The 19,842-nt window shown below is 35.5% G+C and overlaps 1 protein-coding gene across 2 annotated transcripts in view; it reads left to right on the top strand.

The window, feature by feature from the left end:
- The window catches only part of LOC150096634 (T-box transcription factor TBX20-like), a 93,403-nt gene that overhangs the window by 55,068 nt on the left and 18,493 nt on the right, over positions 1–19,842 (top strand). For both annotated transcript variants that reach the window (XM_090408438.1, XM_090408437.1), the window contains exons 3-5: positions 742–915; positions 8,524–8,600; positions 14,982–15,091. In XM_090408438.1, the coding sequence (XP_090264564.1) occupies positions 742–915; positions 8,524–8,600; positions 14,982–15,091 (361 nt within the window). The remainder of the gene's footprint in view (positions 1–741; positions 916–8,523; positions 8,601–14,981; positions 15,092–19,842) is intronic.

Raw genomic sequence — 19,842 nt, 5'->3', positions numbered from 1 at the left:
GATTATCTTGAAGTTGGCAAACTCTTCAGAATATACGTATAATTATCCCAAGTTTTGTCTGTTTTAAGATAATCACTTTTTTTCTCTTCTATCAATAACATCTCTTGTGGCAACAAAGATTAAGTTACCGGAAGTCGGCTGGTTAATTTGTTATTTGAGAGGAAAGAAATTATAACAGTATTCTTATGTTAAAGTTAAAGATGCATTTTCAAAATTGCATTTAAAATTTTTAGTTGTCTTAATCATCACCTAGGATTCAGTTCTTTGTAGTAATATGCAATTAGATTCATATCATGTCAAATATTTTCATTTAATAATAAAAATGGTTTCGTATATAGTTCCCCCTCTAGTGTTTAAAACTTTAAGGGACTGTCAAGCGATCTCTTTACTATTTATGGGGTTGGGGATGGGGTTGCCTTCTCACCTGTCTCTTTCATTGTTGCCTGTTCTTCAAATAGAAGTACATAACGACTACTATAAAAAAAAATATATATATATATGCAAAACCCAAATTTTGGAATCCGGGGATGCTAGATACTAACAGAATTAAGTAAATGATTTATAAATTAATAGAGTTTATATGAAACAGTGATAATAATCTTGCCGTTAAAAGAAAAGCAAATTCATTTAAATGAATAAATGGGCTAGGTTTGCCTGCTGATCATTCTAATTTATTTATTTATTTATTTTGCTCACCTTGAGAGTATTTCTGAAGATGTTCACAGCGCTCTCTATTTGCAGATCGTACTCAACTCCATGCACAGATATCAGCCGAGGATTCATCTCGTGAAGCTTCAGTTACATCATCACCATCAGAGTCAGCCTGTGATTTCCGATCTCGAATCCGAACTCTACCGAACATATATCTTTCCCGAAACTGTTTTCACGGCAGTCACAGCCTACCAAAATCAACTAGTAAGTGTGAAAATATAACCAATTAATATAGTGGTCATTCTGATTCAGGATCCGACAGAATCATTTTCAACAACAGTTTCCCGTTCCAAATCATGCCAGCTTTGGAGCCGATAGTTCATAATAATTATTAAGTCTATTGCGTATATGCTAAATCTATTAACAACTATGACGATTTGATCTGCAAGACAGCATAATGCATGCTGGCCTTTTAGTACTTCAGTATCCGAAGCTAAACGATTGCTTCTTAAGGTTACAAATTTGGCATGAGAAATGTAGCAATGACCTGAACTGTAGATTAAGGTTATTTGCTTCGATTCAAGATTCAAATTTCATTATTTAAATATTTTAAATTTAGCTTATTTATGTATTAAATTTTATGTTTATTTTATATTGTTCACAATTTATACAATTTATTTCAAGATGTTCCATTTATTTATTCAGGATATTTATTAGTAGGGGGAATATCCCATGAAAGTCCCATTAAAAGCTGGGTTTATGAGATTCAAGTTTTCTTCTTGTTTGTTTAATTTTGAATGGATGAGAACAAAAAAATCGCTCAGCAGTATTGCTTGCGAATTGATGACGTTCAATTCCTCTTCATAGGAAATAGAAGATAGATATGCTACTCATAGTCAGTTTCAGTTCGGTTTCAGTTCTACTACTACTCTATGTTCAGCTTCCTAATGTTTTAGGAATAATTCCTAAATACGAGATTCCAAATAATCTCCTAAATATGAGATTATTTCAACTTCAGGCCTCCAATAAGCAAGGTCAGAGTCCATGCCACCGCGAAATGTGAATTCATAGCCCACTGATGGTAAAGTGGATACGCTATCCATTCGGCCACCCAAGTCGACATCATTCTAGACATATTCTCTTCCCTTCTGACATACAGGGTATTATACTTTCCAACCTCTCCCAAAGAATGACACCATTTAAGGATGATGCCCCAAGCTAAGTGTCACCACTAGTGAAAGCAGTTCCAAATTTCCTGGAAGAACGTACTGGAACACTGTTATTTATCATTATAGAACATTTCATTGGGCTCAATGGTCAATATTTTTATTGGTTACGACTCATATCTAAAAGCAGACTTAAGAATGTTTTGCCTCGTTAACTAATCATGAAACTATATGAATATTTTCCCACTGGAGCTCATAACGCACTTGGACCACTTATAACGCTTACGCTAATGATGTACAATAGAAAAAACGAAGGAAAAAATAGGGATATAAAACATTTTTTAAATATAAAGACATTTTCATATTAGCCAATTATTTGTCTAATAATTGATTAATGAGATGAAGTAGTACGAAGAGACAATAAAGAATCGCCTATTTCTTGGTCATAAATCAACGTCTCAACTCTCTTAGCATTAGCACAACACATGGCGTGTTTCCACACTCGCAATTCTAGATGTAAACTTAATTAAAAAAATAATAAAAGGGACAGCTACGTTCTTCAATTAATTGTTAACTAAAATGTAGTGTGGCAAAAGGAAAGGAGTGAAAACCAGAAGTGAATGTGAAACCAATATTTGTTTCCCCATAGGAGTATGAAGTCGAAACAGTTTTCGAACTGCTGTCAGACCGACACTCATTTCAATTAGATCAAATTACTATTAAAGCAGTGTAAAATATATCGAAGAATTTATAGGTGGCGTCTTTATTATTCAACATCAATCCTATTTATAGGCTATTAACGGAACAAATAAGCAGTTGTGAATTTTTATTATTAAAATGATTAATTTAATTTTAATCAGGCCTAATATACTACTTTGACAGAACTACAGATATTACGGTCATACTTTGCCAGGATACAACAAACTATGTTCCACATTGCGATGAATTATCTTCACAACCACGCTACTCGGTTGACTTCGCACCAGCTTTAGTATCCCATAATGCAAAGCACCCTCGCTTTCGGATGTGTATAGTGCTATGCGTTATGGGAAGGATCACTACTCAGACCGGTTTCGACCTTTATTGAGGTCGCCTCAGCGTCATTATTAATTTCTGTATATATTTTCCATTTCTGTTGCTAATACCGAGGTAATTTTAACATGTGCGTGTGTATGTTTCTTCGTTTATTAACATATGATGATGAGAATACGTTTTCGGATATGATTTTGTAGGTTTAGTTGAAGAGAAAAAAATGCTTCAGTATAATAGGACTCATCCATAAATTACGTAACTTTTTTAAGAGTTTTATGACCATCCCCTTGTCACAAAATGTCATATATAATGGATTCCCGCGCCTACTGTCAGATAAGATTGATCCCCTTATCCCCCCCCCCTCCGAAGCCATTATGTAAGAGAGAATTTCCAGGTAAAAAAAAAAAAAAAAACCGGCACACTTTCAAAACAAGAACTCTTACCCTGCAAGTTTAAAGACAATTAGGCTTAATGAGAACACTGAATTGTCGTAGTCCTATTGTTATTAGAGAATATCCATTTCTTAGCAATCACTATCCAAAACCGCTAACATCATCAATTCAGAATTAGACATAAGATCTAACAGATCGAGGTTTAAAAACAAATAGGAACCAGAATATACCAGTTTAAACTTTTCATATGACACAATGATTAAGGGAAAAAAAATGACAAATTGTTGCTAGCACGACACCACTAGGCACGCACAGAGCCGTTGTCATAGAGACTGCTGTTATGTACCTGTCCTCACTATAGTTGCTGATTGCGTGGTTGATCGCCAATGTTGACACAAACTTCCTGGCGATAGGCGACAATAGGAGTTGTTCGGGAGAAGACTTGGTAGGAGGGGTCGGGATTTCCATTCACCAGGAAAATGTTATTAATAAAACTCGTTCTGTAACAGATGGCGGCGACTTCAAAGTATCGCGTGTAAATGATAACATGTATATGCTTATCTCCACACAACTGCTTCCCCTCAAATCTTTTCTGGGTATTAATTTAAACGCAAATTAATCAATAAATGTTTTCGTTTTAGCCATTTATTGGGTTTTGACTTACATTTCTCCATCAACCGTTTTTTTTTTTTCTTTTAAAATCTCGGGAATAAATCTCACTAAAAGGAGCCTCCCTCCCTCCCCTACCCCCCTGCGTACTTGTAAAGTTTCTTTAATGAGATAAAAATTAACTTAGTTTCCAAAAAAGAAGAAAAAAAAAAGTTTTCATTTATCGCTGTTCGTTAATAACAAGAGTTTTTCCGACTTTGTTTACATAAGAGCAGATAAGGTGCTTGCAATAAGCGTAAACCATGTTTTTTTTTTTTTTTTTTTTTTCCTTCGTTCATCGCAGACTCTTTCTCGAGTTAATTACACTTTCTTCAGCTCCACACATAGCTCATGCCAAACTTAAATTAAAAATCTTAAGAGGAATTCGTGTTTTTCATTAATAAATCCGTGGACATTAAAATTACATTTCTCACATGATTTCGTTGCAGCTGTGGCCATTACTAGTCAGCTTCTCAATCTTTGATTTGCTTCTTTCCCCCCCCCCCCCCCTCCAAAAAAAAGTTCTTTCGTTCTTGTAATCTATATGTCATTGTCAGTTTATTCTACTTTTGTCGTGCTATTATTTTTTGTGTATTTTGTATATTTTTTAATGCTTTATTTATATCTATCCAAATGTAGCTCGCTGCCAATGGAAGGAAAAGGACTCATCGTTTTTTTTTTTTTTTTTTTTTTTTTTATTGCTTTGGTTTCGGAACACGTTTTTAGAGTTTCAGAAAAATTTAGCGAGCACTGATCTCGTAGCAGACCTACATGCGAATCCAATCCCGTGTAAGATGCGCGAGGAACCTTTATAAAGACTGAAGGCGAGTTAGTCTGAATAAGTAGTAGGGTTTTGACTCGGAAAATTCGGGATGGTCTTCGAGCAAGGCAAAGGGGCAAGAGAAGAACACACGCAATTCACAGACGTAAAACACTGGTCTCATAGCGTTCGATGCGGAAGTGTTAATTCCAAAAATAATAGCTGTCATCAACTGTTTATGCGTCATATGAATCACTTCTGAAAATCAAAATGTAATTTGAAAGATATTGTAAATATTGTGTCGAAATATTTCTACACAATTTAATTACAATAACATTAGACAAATCTCTACTCTAATATACGTTTTTTTTTTTTTTTTTTTGTATTCTAATAATCTAGTGAACATTCGCCACTGACAATTAGGATCAAATCCCGAGCTAAATGTGAAAGGTTACGTGCAAGCCAAACTAGCAAATGGAATAGACGTAATGAACGTCTTTTTGCTATACAATTTAAATATGATGAATCCCAATATGATTAATGGACGTAAATTATCGATCCAAGTGGGATGGGATGGTTTTAGTTAGAAGAAGAGGGCTATCGGGTCATTTTGAACAGGTTTACATGCATCAAAAGAATCTAGAGCAGAGCCAATGATTCAAATTACTTCAAACATTACTTCCCCCCTCTCAATTCTTTTAATATCAGTTGACAGCTTGTGATTAATAACATTAAATATCCGAAAGGCTTATTCACTAGAAATTTCGTTAAACATATTCGACTATTTCTTATAGTCCAATAACGAGGTGTGGGTTATGTATAATGGCCAAACAGATGAAATGGAGGTTTATTCGCATCAACCTCTTGATGCGAATAAACTGTAACGCAATGATCTTCGAGTTTGGAGGAAGACTATAATAACCAAATACTGCTTGCATATAGTGAGTTCGAAGAGAATACAAGTGATAAAACCAACAATGACTAAGCCTAATCGATTTATTTAAAAAAAAAAAAAATGGCGTTTACGTTATAGCGTGCAGAACGTCATTACATCATGATACATTATGAGCAAGCGGTGTTTTCTCGTCAACTCAATAACATTGATATTTCCCATTTACTCAAGTCAATTTATAAAAGATAAATGAGAAGTTGGACGCTAACAGGCTACTTGGCTTAAGCGTCAGACTAGAGTGGCTCTTGATAGTATGGCTCCTGCTGGGATTGCTGTCGAAACAATCGCTACAAGAATCATTACAGTCAAAATTCGACTTGAACACAAATTCAAAATAGAATATTATCAGACCGTCACTTTTATCCAACAGGGATACACAACATAGTCTGACAAATTTAAGAGTAAATGCAGTTAATGAATAAGTTTATCGTTCAATCGATTTCGGCTAAATTTGGCATATTAACCGAAAGGTGCTTTGAGGTTCTTTGAAAATTTGAAACCTATTAAATGGGGCAGGGGTTAGGGGACAGGAGAGTCTCTCCTCCTTTGCAAACACTTTTAATGGTCTCATCATTCAAATGTTTTCGAACAAATTTGGCATGTAGGTGTTCGTTACATTACTTAAGACTCCCGATTGTTTCGGCACAATCGGACCAACACATAAGGCAGATGTTAAGGAGAAAGAGGGAGGAGGAAAATAGAATTCATCATATACCACAACTGATCACATGGTTCAATCAATTCTGACCAGTTATTTGTCGACTGTGTGATCTATTTTATCTGAAAAAATAAGTGATTCAAGTACTGAGAAGGTACGAGGCTGTCAGCAATTTAGAAACGGCTACTTGGCTGACGTTGTTTTACTTGTTAACAATGTAAGCTGTTTACAACAAAAAATGAACATTATCATAGCCGCAGGATAATAAAACAGTAAAAAATAATACTGATAAAAGTAGAAACTTGAAATAACAGCAAATCTCATGCCTTCTTGGTATTTTTTTTTTTTTTTTTAACAAATGAGAGTTTTGTTTTTGAGAATAAAAACTGTGTTATGTGTAGTTAACTAATATTAATAATGCTGGGCTGTACATCACTAAATACACTCAACGTTATTTAGTGACTTGAGCCCACTAATAACGTCAGCGGCGTGCAAACTTCAGAATATCAAGTCGGTTATGATCCGCCTGTCCTTGTAACAACTGGGGTAACGTAACACTTTGTTGAAATAGATACTTGAGCAGTGCTGTATTTTAGAGAAACCTTAATTGCACGTAGCTCAATAGCGGGAGTTCCTTTCAGTCATGATTTACACCGCTCCCCCCCTCCTCCCTCCAAGCATATTCGCCACCACTTTGTGATCAGTCAGGTATTTTGAACTATTTTTCCTTCACTATGACCATGACATTGTTATATGCACCGATATACAGCCGATGTTTCAGTTCGTGGTGCATGGAACATCTCCGTGGTCTTTTGAAACATAACGTACCAAAAGATCACGGACCTGTTCCATAAAACAGTACAATGAGGTACCCGTTGCATCATTCGGAGGTGTGTACCAATTTATGTTATTCCTTCCAGACATTGCAGCTAAGGATCAGAAAAAAACAAAACAAAAAAAACTACTGAATATTACGCTGTCGACAAACTTCATCGTATGATACACTTCAGTATTTGGTGTTTCACTCACACCCACCCACCCAATCCGAAAAAAGAGTAGCTTTTTCCTCCGCTCCGTATCACGTTTCCAAAGCTATACGGAACAGTCACGACTCTTTTTACGACAGTGCAATCTGCACCCCTGTTTCCTGTGGTTATTGTAAGTTTGACTTATCCGCGGCTGCCTTTCTGTAGAAACCGAACGTTTGCTGCTCTTTACGCAGTGCTGTTACTGACCTGCAATTCTTGTTGATCGTTTCCGCATCGAGTGCCGTGATTTCCTGCCACCCTCTCGACCAACCTTTAGTCCCTTGGTACTAGCATCCTGGATATTTCTGTGCGTTTGCTGGCCGAGTTGGCACTCACATTTCCATTGGTTGATAATGTTGTCTAGTTTTTGAGCAATGCAATATTTTACTTTACTAATGGCACGAACGAACAGACCCAGTGAAAGGGCATCCTATGATAGCACTTCTTTCGAAGTTGGCAAGATCTTCCTTGCCAGCATACAGATGCATCTAGTGTACGTGGGGCCCCAGGTTATCCTGCCATAAAATGACACACACACACACACACACACACACGCAGTACTGTTTTCAGTGTTTGGTGAAGATGAAACAATTTCTGAATCACAGATTATGCAATGAGATCAAATGTAGTTCAAGAACTCCTTATACTTCAAACCTTCTTAAAACTTCATGGAAAGGCGCACAGATACCAGAACTTTTTCATTATTTTGATGCACATTATATTTTGGCAGCAGACGATCTAGTATATTTATTAATTGTTGTTTCTTCAGAATTAACTGATATTTGAAAGGCTGGAACCTTTCAAATATCAGTCAAATATGAGTGATGTTGTAAAAACTTATTTTTATATTTATTGATACGTAATGCATTTTTGTAAATATTTATTTTTAATTATTTAAAAAGAGGGGAAAATAAAGTAATCTCTTTTTCGACTTGCTTAATACTCATAGCCCTGAATTCTGAGAGAATTCAAAGATACGGTGTGTGTGTGTGTGTGTGTGCTAAGCTATCATTGCAAATGGAATAGAAACTAAATAAAATCCGGAAGAACATTGTAGCGCCATCTCCTGGCTTTAACAGGAACTTCTTTCGAAATTACAAACTGATTATATTGGAGAATCCAAAACTGCACTGTTTTGTTATATTTTATGATTTGTTTTCCAATCCACTGTGCTAGCTTGATATTTTTTTTTCTATCACCAAGTACAACACTAACAGCCAATTTTATTTCTTTCAGATAACCAAGTTAAAGATTGATAGTAATCCCTTTGCCAAAGGTTTCCGAGATTCTTCTCGTCTTACAGACCTCGAAAGGTAAAGTGGTTTGTTATAGGAGTCAAATTAGGATATTTAACAAAGTGCTATTTTAATTAAGCATTCTTATTTTTTTAGTTTGATACTTGACTAGATAGCCATCGCACACAGACAGAGGGATGGGGGGATAGGCAAGGAGATGTCTCAACGACATCTCTTTGCTTGAGGAATACAGGCAAAGAGATGTCATGAGAGTTGGGAGAAGCATACCAAACGTACGCATGTAACTTTGTAACGTATCACACAGATATTAACTGATGCTCTGACAATATGTGTAGCTTAGCCCCCTCCCTCTCCCCAAATAGGCTTCAGTTTTCAGGAGATCTAGTGTCCTGCGTACCAGCAAGTATATACTTTTTGCAATCCAATGGTTGCTTTTATAAAAAGCTTTTATTTTAACAGACTTCTCTGAGAAAATTACTTGTAAAATACCATATTATGGCTTACGCTGTGTTTCACATGAAAGTATTATACATTTTTTAATCGAATTTGCTCATCTAGGGACTGTAACTAGTTACAGTCCCTAGATGAGCAAATTCAATTAAAAATAGTTGATATTCGAAATGTTATGAAACATCGAATATCAACTATCAGTTATATTATCTTAGTATCCAGTATGATAAGCCTGCATTTCGGCATGTATAAGCTTCACTCCTTCTTCGAACATTAACTGTTTCACATTAGAGGCGAGACATAGCACAGAGAGTTTTTCAAGGTGTGGGGTGCAAACTCTTAGGGGTTCCCGAGTTCGTTTTTTAATTTCAAACTCTTATATAATACCTAACGGGGTTTGGCTCTTGACAAGAATGAAAAAGAAAAGGGGGGAATGAAGAGTAGTAGATGTTCAGTAGAAGAACAAACAAACAAACAAACAAACAAACAAACGGATGCAAATACAGACAACACGATAAAGCCTACTTATTTCTGTTTCACAAGTTTAGCGATCCGTAAATTAGAAAACCTCATTGTGAGATGCAACATAAATTAGGCAACTGACAGCAAGTGACCTAACTGGCAACGTTCGTATCAATAATTTGACAGCGTCCCATTTTCGTAAGTTTTTCCTGCGTCTTGATTTTAATGGTATTTCGAATGCCCTGTCCTTTTATTAAAAGTGCCCAAACTATAAAATTTAATATTTCCTTTTTTATATATTCTGTGTATTTATATTAAAAGAACCAATTTTTATTATTTAATGATATGAAAATATCATTAAAATTAAAATTACAAATCATTTATAATTTGTTATATTCTTAATAACTAAGCTACTATCATGAGTTGATAATGTTTAAAGAATTTAACTCATGATGGTTATTATTATTATTTGTATTCTTATTGATTTATCTTCGGCTTTAAGCAAAATTCATTCAATTTCTTTTATTGCTTTAAAATCTGTTTGAAATTATCACGTGTTGAATTTGATCTCACATAAAATATGCTGACATCATTCTCTTTTATAATTGTCACAATTCCAACAAGATTTTCTTTATCGTAATGTAAAGCCCCTCACAGTGCAACTTTATTTATAATTATCAATTAGTTATAAAGGAGGACAGGATAGCGAAAATTTCAACCTTATGTTCAGTAGAAAGTCATTTACAAAAAAATAATAAAAATAAAATAAAATGAAATAAATAAATAAATACAGGGTCCGGAGCTGCTGCATTTAAAATAGGAACGATATACGGACCGTCTTCAAGCTTCCAGTTATAAACTGAATCCAACAGCCGTTTTTCGGATTCACGACCTACTGACACACACAACTGACTAATGTATTGTATAATTTATGGATGAGCCCTTAAAGCTGCAAAATTTTATCTTGTTTCCCAACTCACTCAAAACCACTTCCTTTTTTTTTTTTATTAAATAAACGAAATGGTCCAGTAGCTTTCTATAGGAACTTTGAGTAAGTAATAATGTTAAGTTAATATATTTGGGAATATTGTCCACATTAGTGAGCTAAACACATGCGGCTTTTGCTACCCGAGTGAACATACGCACCAGATACAATCTTATTCGAGAGATTGAAGATTACCAGGACTAACAGATTTCTAGGCGGATGAACTCAGATCCTAATATTGATGTATTTGCATAAGAAATTACCTGTGTCCTGTGGTTATCAAAGATCTCCGCCAGCATGTAGAAGAGTTGACAAAAACTGGATCTTAACAATAGCCAGAATAATGGCTGTCCAATAGTTGGGCACAAATTAACGATTCTTATCGCTCTTGCGTGGTGTCGCAACCAAAAGAATGCTTTGCTTGGCTGAACCCTTGATCTTTTTAGATGTCTTATTGATGACAGGGTGAGCAGCATGGTGCATACTTTCGTGCTCATCTGTTATTCTGCAAATGTCGTCGGTTTTACACCGTCACGAACGTCATAAATAAAGTGTTTCTTCTCCTCCCCCCCCCCCGTTGAGCTGATTGAATAGGGGATCAGTTTGTAGTTGATGTAATTGGCAGAGTCTGCCATAAGTGATTTTTCATCCTAAAATTAGAAAAGTAATTGTTATTCTAGCCCTCTTGATCTACTCTTTAATCGTATTTGTTGCAGGAAGGCAACTGAGAACATTTTTTTTTTTTTTTTGTTAAATTTCGTTATTTTGGGTTTAAACAAACACATTTTTTTCGAGCGTTTACAGAACAGAACAAAATAATCTAAATCAAATATATGGTATTGATTCTTGTCTAAGAGTATTTTTAAAACGTTTACATTCAACAAAGTGAAACAGCAGTCGTTTCTGTGGCAATAAATTCGGCACATTTTTAACTCCTTCTGTCGAATGTAAAAAACAGTTTTAGATCTTCTCAGAGCTGTCACACACACACACACAAAAAAAGTGTTTATTATTCAAAGGGAAGAATACAGTAAGGAATGCGTAGTTTACATTTTTTTTTCTTCTATACACTCTCGAGATTAATTTATTTCGAGTTAAGTAACTATTTCAAGTCGTTTCTCCTCTAGTGACCATATCCTTCTTCAGCATAATTTATCAAATCAATTTACACAAAATAAAACTAAATAAAAGAACTAAATAAAAGATATAAATCACGCAAATTTGTCCAGTAAATGTCTGCTACCTCTTAAATTATCTTTAGCTAAGGATATTTTCTATTTTTGTCAATTAGGTTTAAATGTTAACAGCTTGGAAAAACCACTGGACTAGAATTCAGTAGGATTCAAGTTCTGCCACCAAACAGTTAGGATGTATTTATTTATTTTTCTGCTGAAGCTTCCCGCCCTCCTCCTTTCGATATTCAATGAAGGATTCAAATCCTTTGGAGAAAGAGAGCTCAGCAGTGTTTTCCTCTCTCAAAGAGATCTTACTTGCCCCATCCATTACTTTCATATTTGAACGCCGGGTAAGAACAAAACCAGACTTAGCGACTAACATATGTCTACTTAGATATTTTCTCCCGCATGCGTATTGTCATACCCGTGAATGAATAAGTCCTATGGTTTTTGCAAAATACCTTAAGCTCGTGTCATCCTTAAGGAGCAAGTGAAATAAGCAACTATACGTATGTCAAAATACAACAGTTTGGTGTTATACAAACATTAAAATCAAATAAAAGGAAACCATCTTTCTCTTTTTCTTTGATATTTTAGGATATTGCCCCTGTCTGGATCGGCTATCTCTTCAGACATTTTCATGTTCTTTCTTTCACTTTGAGAAAAGGAAACTTCCAGAAAATTTAACACTGTACTACTTTTAGCTCAGCTGCTTTCGACGAAGCCTTTTGGCAGGAAAGACCTGGGTTCGAATCTCGTCTGTGAGTGAGCGAAAACTCTTTATCAGGGATTTTCAATCAAACACGAGACAGTCAGTCTCATATGCAGGGATAGAAATATTTGGAAACTTGGATTTTTCGTCCCCTAAAAACAGGCAAGCTGTCTCGGTGAACACACATATCTACAGATGTAGAACGTTATTGGACAAGGAAGGCAACTAGAAACCAATTTGTTCTACAATAATTTCCTAGTAAAGTAGCATTGCTACCCCACCACCACTAGGTTGAGAGGAAAACGCACGCATATACTACTTTTTAGTGCGGCAACAGTGTGCATACCCACATCAGCGATACATGTCCGTTCACTTGGTGCTATTCAATAATCATATGAAATAAGCAGGTTCTATTCATTTTTTTAAAAAAATATATTTAATAATGAAGGAATAAAAATTACATATTTCAAGTGAACGAAACTGTGATCCCAAGAATGTGCAATAGTTTAGTAGGTGTTCACGACATATCTACTTCTAATGTGACATCTTAGTACGAGCGATTCAAAGGAGCACACACCTTTGGTTTTTTGGCTGAAAGCCAATAAACCAAATAAAGGACAGTTATTTTTTTAACCCGTGTATGGAAGTAAATTCATTTTATTTGCAGATCTGGGAACGTGATACTCAGAAATAAAAACGATTCTGTTTTAAATCTAAACGATTAAAATACTGTAAAAAAGATGTATTTAAATTATGTACTAGGTTAATGCAATATATATATATATATGTAGAAAGCAGTATTTTACCAGAACACACACACACATATATATATATATATATATATAGGAAACGTTTCAGAATCTCATTGGTCCATGAAAAAAAAAAAAAAAAAAAAACTGGACACTCTCTACCTAAAAGTGATGCAGGCGATACCCAAACAACTCCCCAGAGTGAGTCCTTGTTACATAACCAGGCAGTTAGCGCCTTATAACTATTAAACAATGTCATTCATGTTTTTTTTTTTTCAGCATGTAACTTTCGCAAATACAGATCTCTTATTAATTCTTAAAACCAACGGAAATTAAAGTTTTCTTCTGTATTAAGATCTCGTTCTTTAATTATTGGAGAACTTGAAAGGTTCCTATGAACAAATTAAGATTATTAAAATTTTTTAAGTCGATATTTAGATGCATTGAAACGCATGCCCTTTATGTGTCATTCAGAAATTACCATACAGATGTCCAAATAATCTCACCCATATTTAAAATTAACAGCTTCGAAAAGTAAGAGAACATTCCAGTTTTATTTAACTTGAAGAAGAAAGCGAACTATTTTCTTCAAATCGAAAGGCTTTTCTCTGATACAAATTGTTTGTGTCCCTTCTCTCCTCTAATATCACTTTGCTTCTTCTTCATCTCCTTTTTGTCAGACACATTATTCTTTTTTGTCTTGTAATTCTCCACCAGCAGAAGAATCCCTGAAAGACAACCGATCACAGACCCCTCCCACTCCAGTTCTCAGCTTATTGATTATTCCACTGTCTCCTTTCTCCTGATGTGTGGTGCGGGACGCTTTTCAACTTCCTTACCGTCAACCAAAACCTCACGCATCGTTTTGGATAGGAGGTGACTGAACTGCAAACTTAATGATGAAGATGATGAGGATGGTAGTGTACCTATATACCTTTGTTTTCGCACGCAACGTCTTTTGAGACCGGATTTTAGACCGGATTCTTACTCGAATTGCCTTCTGCCACATCAGTCGGCTCGTCAATGAAGTCTGGTAGGATTGCAGCTGTGTTAATTGAATAAGCCCCCACAGGCAGGCGTGACTCGTTACACTAATTATGTGAGGTTGCAGGGTAGACGATGTAACAATGGCTCTCTGGGCTCCCTGGGAGGCCTGCCGTGCGGCTTTCTTTATGTGTGGATATAGATAGATACATGGACGACCCCATCGCATTTTTGATTCCTAGCATTTCACTCACAGATGGTCATTAATGCATAGTCTATATTAACCGTGTTACCCACCAAATATTCCGGTCAGGGCTCTTAGCACTGCATTGTTAACGCACTGAATAAAATGATTCTAATAAGTTTCCCACGTGGTGTGTATGTTAGGTTACTTTTCCTCCTATTTGCAGCATTTATTTAATATTTCATTTATTGCTTATTATGTTCCTATTTGGGCAGACGTTTGTTCACATGCTTGTACAGCATCAGTACACGAACATACACAACCCAGACCGTATCAGCGTGTGTGAACATAGATAATATCTTTTTTTTTAGATACATTTTCTTCACATGAATAATTTCCCAAGTCTACCATATCGGTTCGTGATTAGAATAAAGACTCTTTCTTTTGTTTTCTTTGACAGTTACAAATTATTATCTGTTCATGAAAAACATCTTTTTTTGGTCTGTTGAACAAGGCTTCCGTAGCTCGAATTTTTAAGATGTTTTTGATATACAGTTCTGTTTTCTTTTAGAAAGATAATAACGTAATAGGAGTAAAAACAATTGTACAGAAAAATTTTCTTTAAACCGTATTAAGTTTGTCTACACATTATTGGAATGTAATTTATCATCAGAACTTTTCAAGAATAGTTAAAATACTGAATTCACAACTTAAAATGTTTTTCGTGTTTCTTACAGAGAATCTGTTGAAACATTACTTCGGGAGCACGCATTTCGTTATTCTCCTTTTCGAACTCTTGGACCAGGAGAACTACCAACCGATCAGTATGGTTTTTCTTCACCATCGGGTAAGTTCAATACTTTCCTTCCATATGCTCTTTGTTGTTTATAATTCTCTTAACATAAATTTACCGGCTTGTTAATTCGATAGGTCAACAGCAAGAAATATAAGCCGTGTTTGGGTTGCGTAATACCAATTTCGTGAATTTCGTAATTTCCGTTATTATCGCATTAATGGTATGTATTCGTTTCTTCATGGTTCATTTGCAGAAGAGTTAACTTCTATCATAGATATTGGTTCAGTAGCAGTAAAAGTACAGATGATGTATATATTGACCAGACTCCTAAACCCAATAGATTTGGTATACGATCAAAATAAAATAACCGCGTCTTTTTTTAACGATTACCTCTTTACTAAGAATTTCGCCCCAAAAGCAAAAATGTGGGAGACGTATTTGAATGAACATTTAAATGTTTTAATGTTATATATCATTGATGTGACGCTGATATCTGATTGTTAATAAGACTGAAAGGGAAACAGTACAAGTTTTAAAATAAGCATCACTAAGTGAGAGCGTATATCTTGAATTGTATTCGGATGAGGATAATTAAAATAAGTGTTCGCTCCGCTGTGTGTGTGTAAAATCAAAATTAAACGTGTGGCAAAAATGTCTGGATTGTGTAAATTGCAGTATAGTAGTTATAATTCTGATTGTCCTATAATAGTATGTGGCGAGATGTATCCTGAACAGCATAATTTCAGTGCATTCATCTAGTAGAACTGCAGTCCGTTTCGAAACGAGCCGAGGATGATTTTGAGGATAGTTCGTTTATTTCTGTCTGACCACAGGATGAAGCCGTTAAAATGCTGATCTCTTCTGCTGCAATACAGAATATGGGAATTTTGTTCGTTACTTTCATTAGAAATGATAAAACCAGCCTGGTTGGCCGAGCGGATAGAATCTCTGCTTTGTAACCCGCAGACTGTGGATCCGAATTCCATGGATGTGGATGTTTGTAAACGTGTTAACAGTGGTGTTTACAGCTTACTGAAATCGGAAGCGGATTGAAACAGTTTCATTCATATTTATTGTGAGATATACTTCACGCGTCAACTTTGTTTGCTTACACTTGGATAAGGATTAAAACAAGAATATAACTTATTGCCTAACTAAATAAAGAAAAAAAATACTACTATTACAAAAAAAAATCTATATTTGATCTCTAGAGCAGTGTTTCCGGATTATGTAATTGGCAGTTCACCCACGTCATTGATGTGGTTGAACTATTTGGTTTTCTAATCTTTCTGATGGAACAAGATTTCGTTTAAAAATACGGGGGATCGGAAGAAGAAGAAAGGGAAGTTCATTCACAAAAATCTACAAGATAGCGAGTTGAAAATTTGTCAAGAGAACAAACATTGACCGATATAAACTTGTTTTTTCCATAACAAACATACCTTCGTCATAACATACCTCATAACAGCGTCACAAATTTCCTTTATTTATTGAATACACCCTGTAGATCATTAAGATATCGCATCGGTGTGCAATGTGCTTTTACAGCTTAGACCAATTAAGTGCGACTAAGTCCTTAAGGGAACGGCCAAAGAAAAAGCAACTGATTCGCAGTATTCGTAAACTCGATTTATTTATGATGTCATTGCACCTTTCTGATATTTAAAAATATTATTTTATTTTATTGTTAATGATGGCAGAGAAAAATTAAAGTAAGGGCGCTATTGGTTTCAGTGAAAATAAGAAATGCGTAAACCTATTACATTACATACTAAGATTGAAATTATTAAATTTAGTGACGAAGTATCGAATACTGAGAGAGGCCCGGGCTAAATTTACCTCGCACTGCTGTTGTTGCATTTGAGAAAGATAAAGTGTAAAATCAAAATTAATCTTGATTTTACACTTTATCTTTCTCAACTGCACGTTATCCATTTCGTTTCGTTTGCGAAAATTATTCTAAAATTTTCATTTGCATACATGACGTAACTAAATGCTTTATTTACGTCATTTAAGCACATATGACTGCTTAAAAACGTTGTTAAGCAATTACATGTATTTACAAATGTGGGGGAAGGGGGAAGAAGCAGTGATTCGCTATACGACATACGACAGTGGTCTGGAACCTAATGTGTCGTATGACCGGGGTATTCCTGTAGCAGATTTTACGTTCATAAATACGGAGGTGGGGGAAGTACAAATACCATAAAAACAAAAGCAGAAGTTTTAATTTCAGTAAGAATCGCGCTTTGAAAACTGCTTCTGTTACGATCTCCAATCAGGTATTCTCTGATCCCCTGATGAGCCCCTTTATATCTTTATATCACAGAGCTGCACTTTTGAAATCGGCGAGAAATGTCTGCCTTGTTACTGTCAGGCCTTATTAAAAAGCCTGAGCCTTCGTAGATCAGTTGGTTTTGGCAACTATCCTTTTGGTTGGAAAGACCCGAGTTCAAGACTTTAAAAGGGTTTTTCAAGTGAAGGTTAGTTAGCCAGTCCCACGAGGGTAGTTGGGGTTTTGCTTTATGGAAAATCGGGTTTTTTATCGAGCAAACACCGAACGTATCGGCTGGAGAATCATCATATTTCGATGTATATTTGGTTCGAAGGCTCGCATGGTGCAGTTTGGAGTGACGTTCAAGCGTAAGCGGATGATGATAATGGTTAAGAAGGAACAATTCTCTTTACTTGCGGTCACTCCAGTGGCCTTAACAAATACATTGTAAAATACAATAATATGGCTTCCTTCAGGTATGAACCACATGCATCTCTTTATAAACTGAATGCAGTTACGATGTAACTGACGGTTTACTTAAGATGTTGTATTTCAAGAATGGTCTTTTTTTAAAGAGATAATTAAGAGAAAGCCAAACGTATATTCACTTACTCTGCACGATGTCAAGAATTGTAGTCTTTTGTCCATCTTCAGAGCAAAATAACTTTCCCCACCCCTTCAGACAGTTTTGTTTTAATCTGAACGTGTTGCTTTCAAAGCGAAAACGAATGAAAGTATATACCGTACGTGCCCGACAGTAGTGCGATTTTTCAAAGGAGATCAGGCCTGTACGTAATCAGAGACCAACGGTGCAAATATGGAACTTCGATACTTGCCCGAAACAGCTACTTCATCTAACTGGCAATTGTCAGTATTAATCAAAGAATCAAAGTATTAATCAAATGTGCTTGGATAAGCTTGTAATCGTACTCTGGATTTTATTCAGTTTTATTCCTATTTGAAGCCTCCAATAAGCGAGGTGTCGAAAGTTACACCTGACCATGACAATTAGATATTCCTAGTGTTAGCAAGGAGAAACCTAATTAAATTTCTAAAGGCGAAAGGAGTTTCGTAAACACGTATGCGACGGGATCAGATCCGAACTCACATCCTATAAGATGTCAAGTGGAGTTTTGATTTTTACCTGCTCGGCCACTTCCGAAGATAGTTTGTTGTAAACAACATTAAAGGTAAGTATAAGCTTATTTACGAGGTAGTCATCTGCAAACCTCTGATAGTTTCGTGCGTTAAAATATTTCTTATTTTAATCTGTGCGGCATTCGGATTAAGAACAAGACTGTTATACACCACCTAATCGTTTTGGTTTCACGTAAAGTGTAAATTTAATGAAAGTTCCGTAACCAATCGGGATAGCATCATTTATGCATTTTTTTTCTCCAAAAGTAATTTGAATGTTGTTACTAAAAAATTGACACTGTGCAGTGTATAATTCGGTCCATTAAAAGAGTTCTGCAGTTTGTAAGCTAAAAACGTTTCGCAAGAAGGTCATAGAAAGACATTCATTAATGACCTCAATAGGAGCATTTTCTAAATTATTTTCATGGGTAACGCCTCCCATCTTGATACCGAACTGATTTCTAGTTAAAGGAAAAAAAGAAGATTTGAAAAATTCAACTTTTTTTGAACTACTTAAAAATTCGCGTAATGTTTTTCCTCGTCGGTCGCACGCTGAAAGCTAATTGCGCCTACAACTTAGGCTCTTGATCCCATTGAAAAGCGAATAAACATTTTAATAAGTCGGTGAGTGATATCCTTTAGCAAATTGGATATGCATAAGAAAAGTGGTGGCAGTGGCTGTTAAGCCACGTACGCGACTCACGGACTACTCTTTGTCTTCCAAACAACTCTACTCTTATAGAAATCGTTAAGGACCAAATTCGACCTGCTGTAACTAGTTCTATGATCAATATTATTGATCAGTCACTTTTACGCGATAGGAAGTATTTAAAAAAAAAAAAAAAAACACGGACAACAAATTTCCAACGTTAAATCCAAAGAAAAAATATAGAAGACACTCGGAAAAAAAAAAAAGATCGTTCTTCTTTCTCCTTGTTGTTGATTCTTCTTCCTCTTATAGACAAATCTACAGGGCTTACTGTTTAATCGATGTGGACTAAATTTAGAATTAGTGGTTGCTTTTACACTGCTGAAAGTTCTTCGAGAAATGCAACCAAATTCAACTTAAATGACGAAGAATTTTACACCACCTACAGGTTGCATCGCTCAACCGATTTTGATCAATTCGCTTTAGATTTACGGTCGAAAGAACTAAGGCCAGTTTATTAAGTCTATAAATTAAGTGAGTTCTTCTGACACGTTTTGCGGGATGAAAAAAAAAAAAAAGTTTCCGGGAGAAAAAAGACTCATCACATTCATATGAGACCGGCTTGGTCACCTGCAGTCGAAAATCCCTGATAAAAGTTCTCTGCGTCCTAGATGGCATTCGAACCCAGGTCTTTCCCATCCAACGGCATCGTCGATATCGACGGCGATACGAAGTCTTGGA

Source organism: Typopeltis vanoorti, chromosome 18, assembly GCF_054136105.1.
Source record: "Typopeltis vanoorti isolate ZY-2024b chromosome 18, IOZ_Tvanoo_1.0, whole genome shotgun sequence".
NCBI lineage: Eukaryota > Metazoa > Arthropoda > Arachnida > Uropygi > Thelyphonidae > Typopeltis > Typopeltis vanoorti.
Note: the sequence above shows the minus strand (reverse complement) of the source record. Positions and strands in the feature narration are given on the sequence as shown.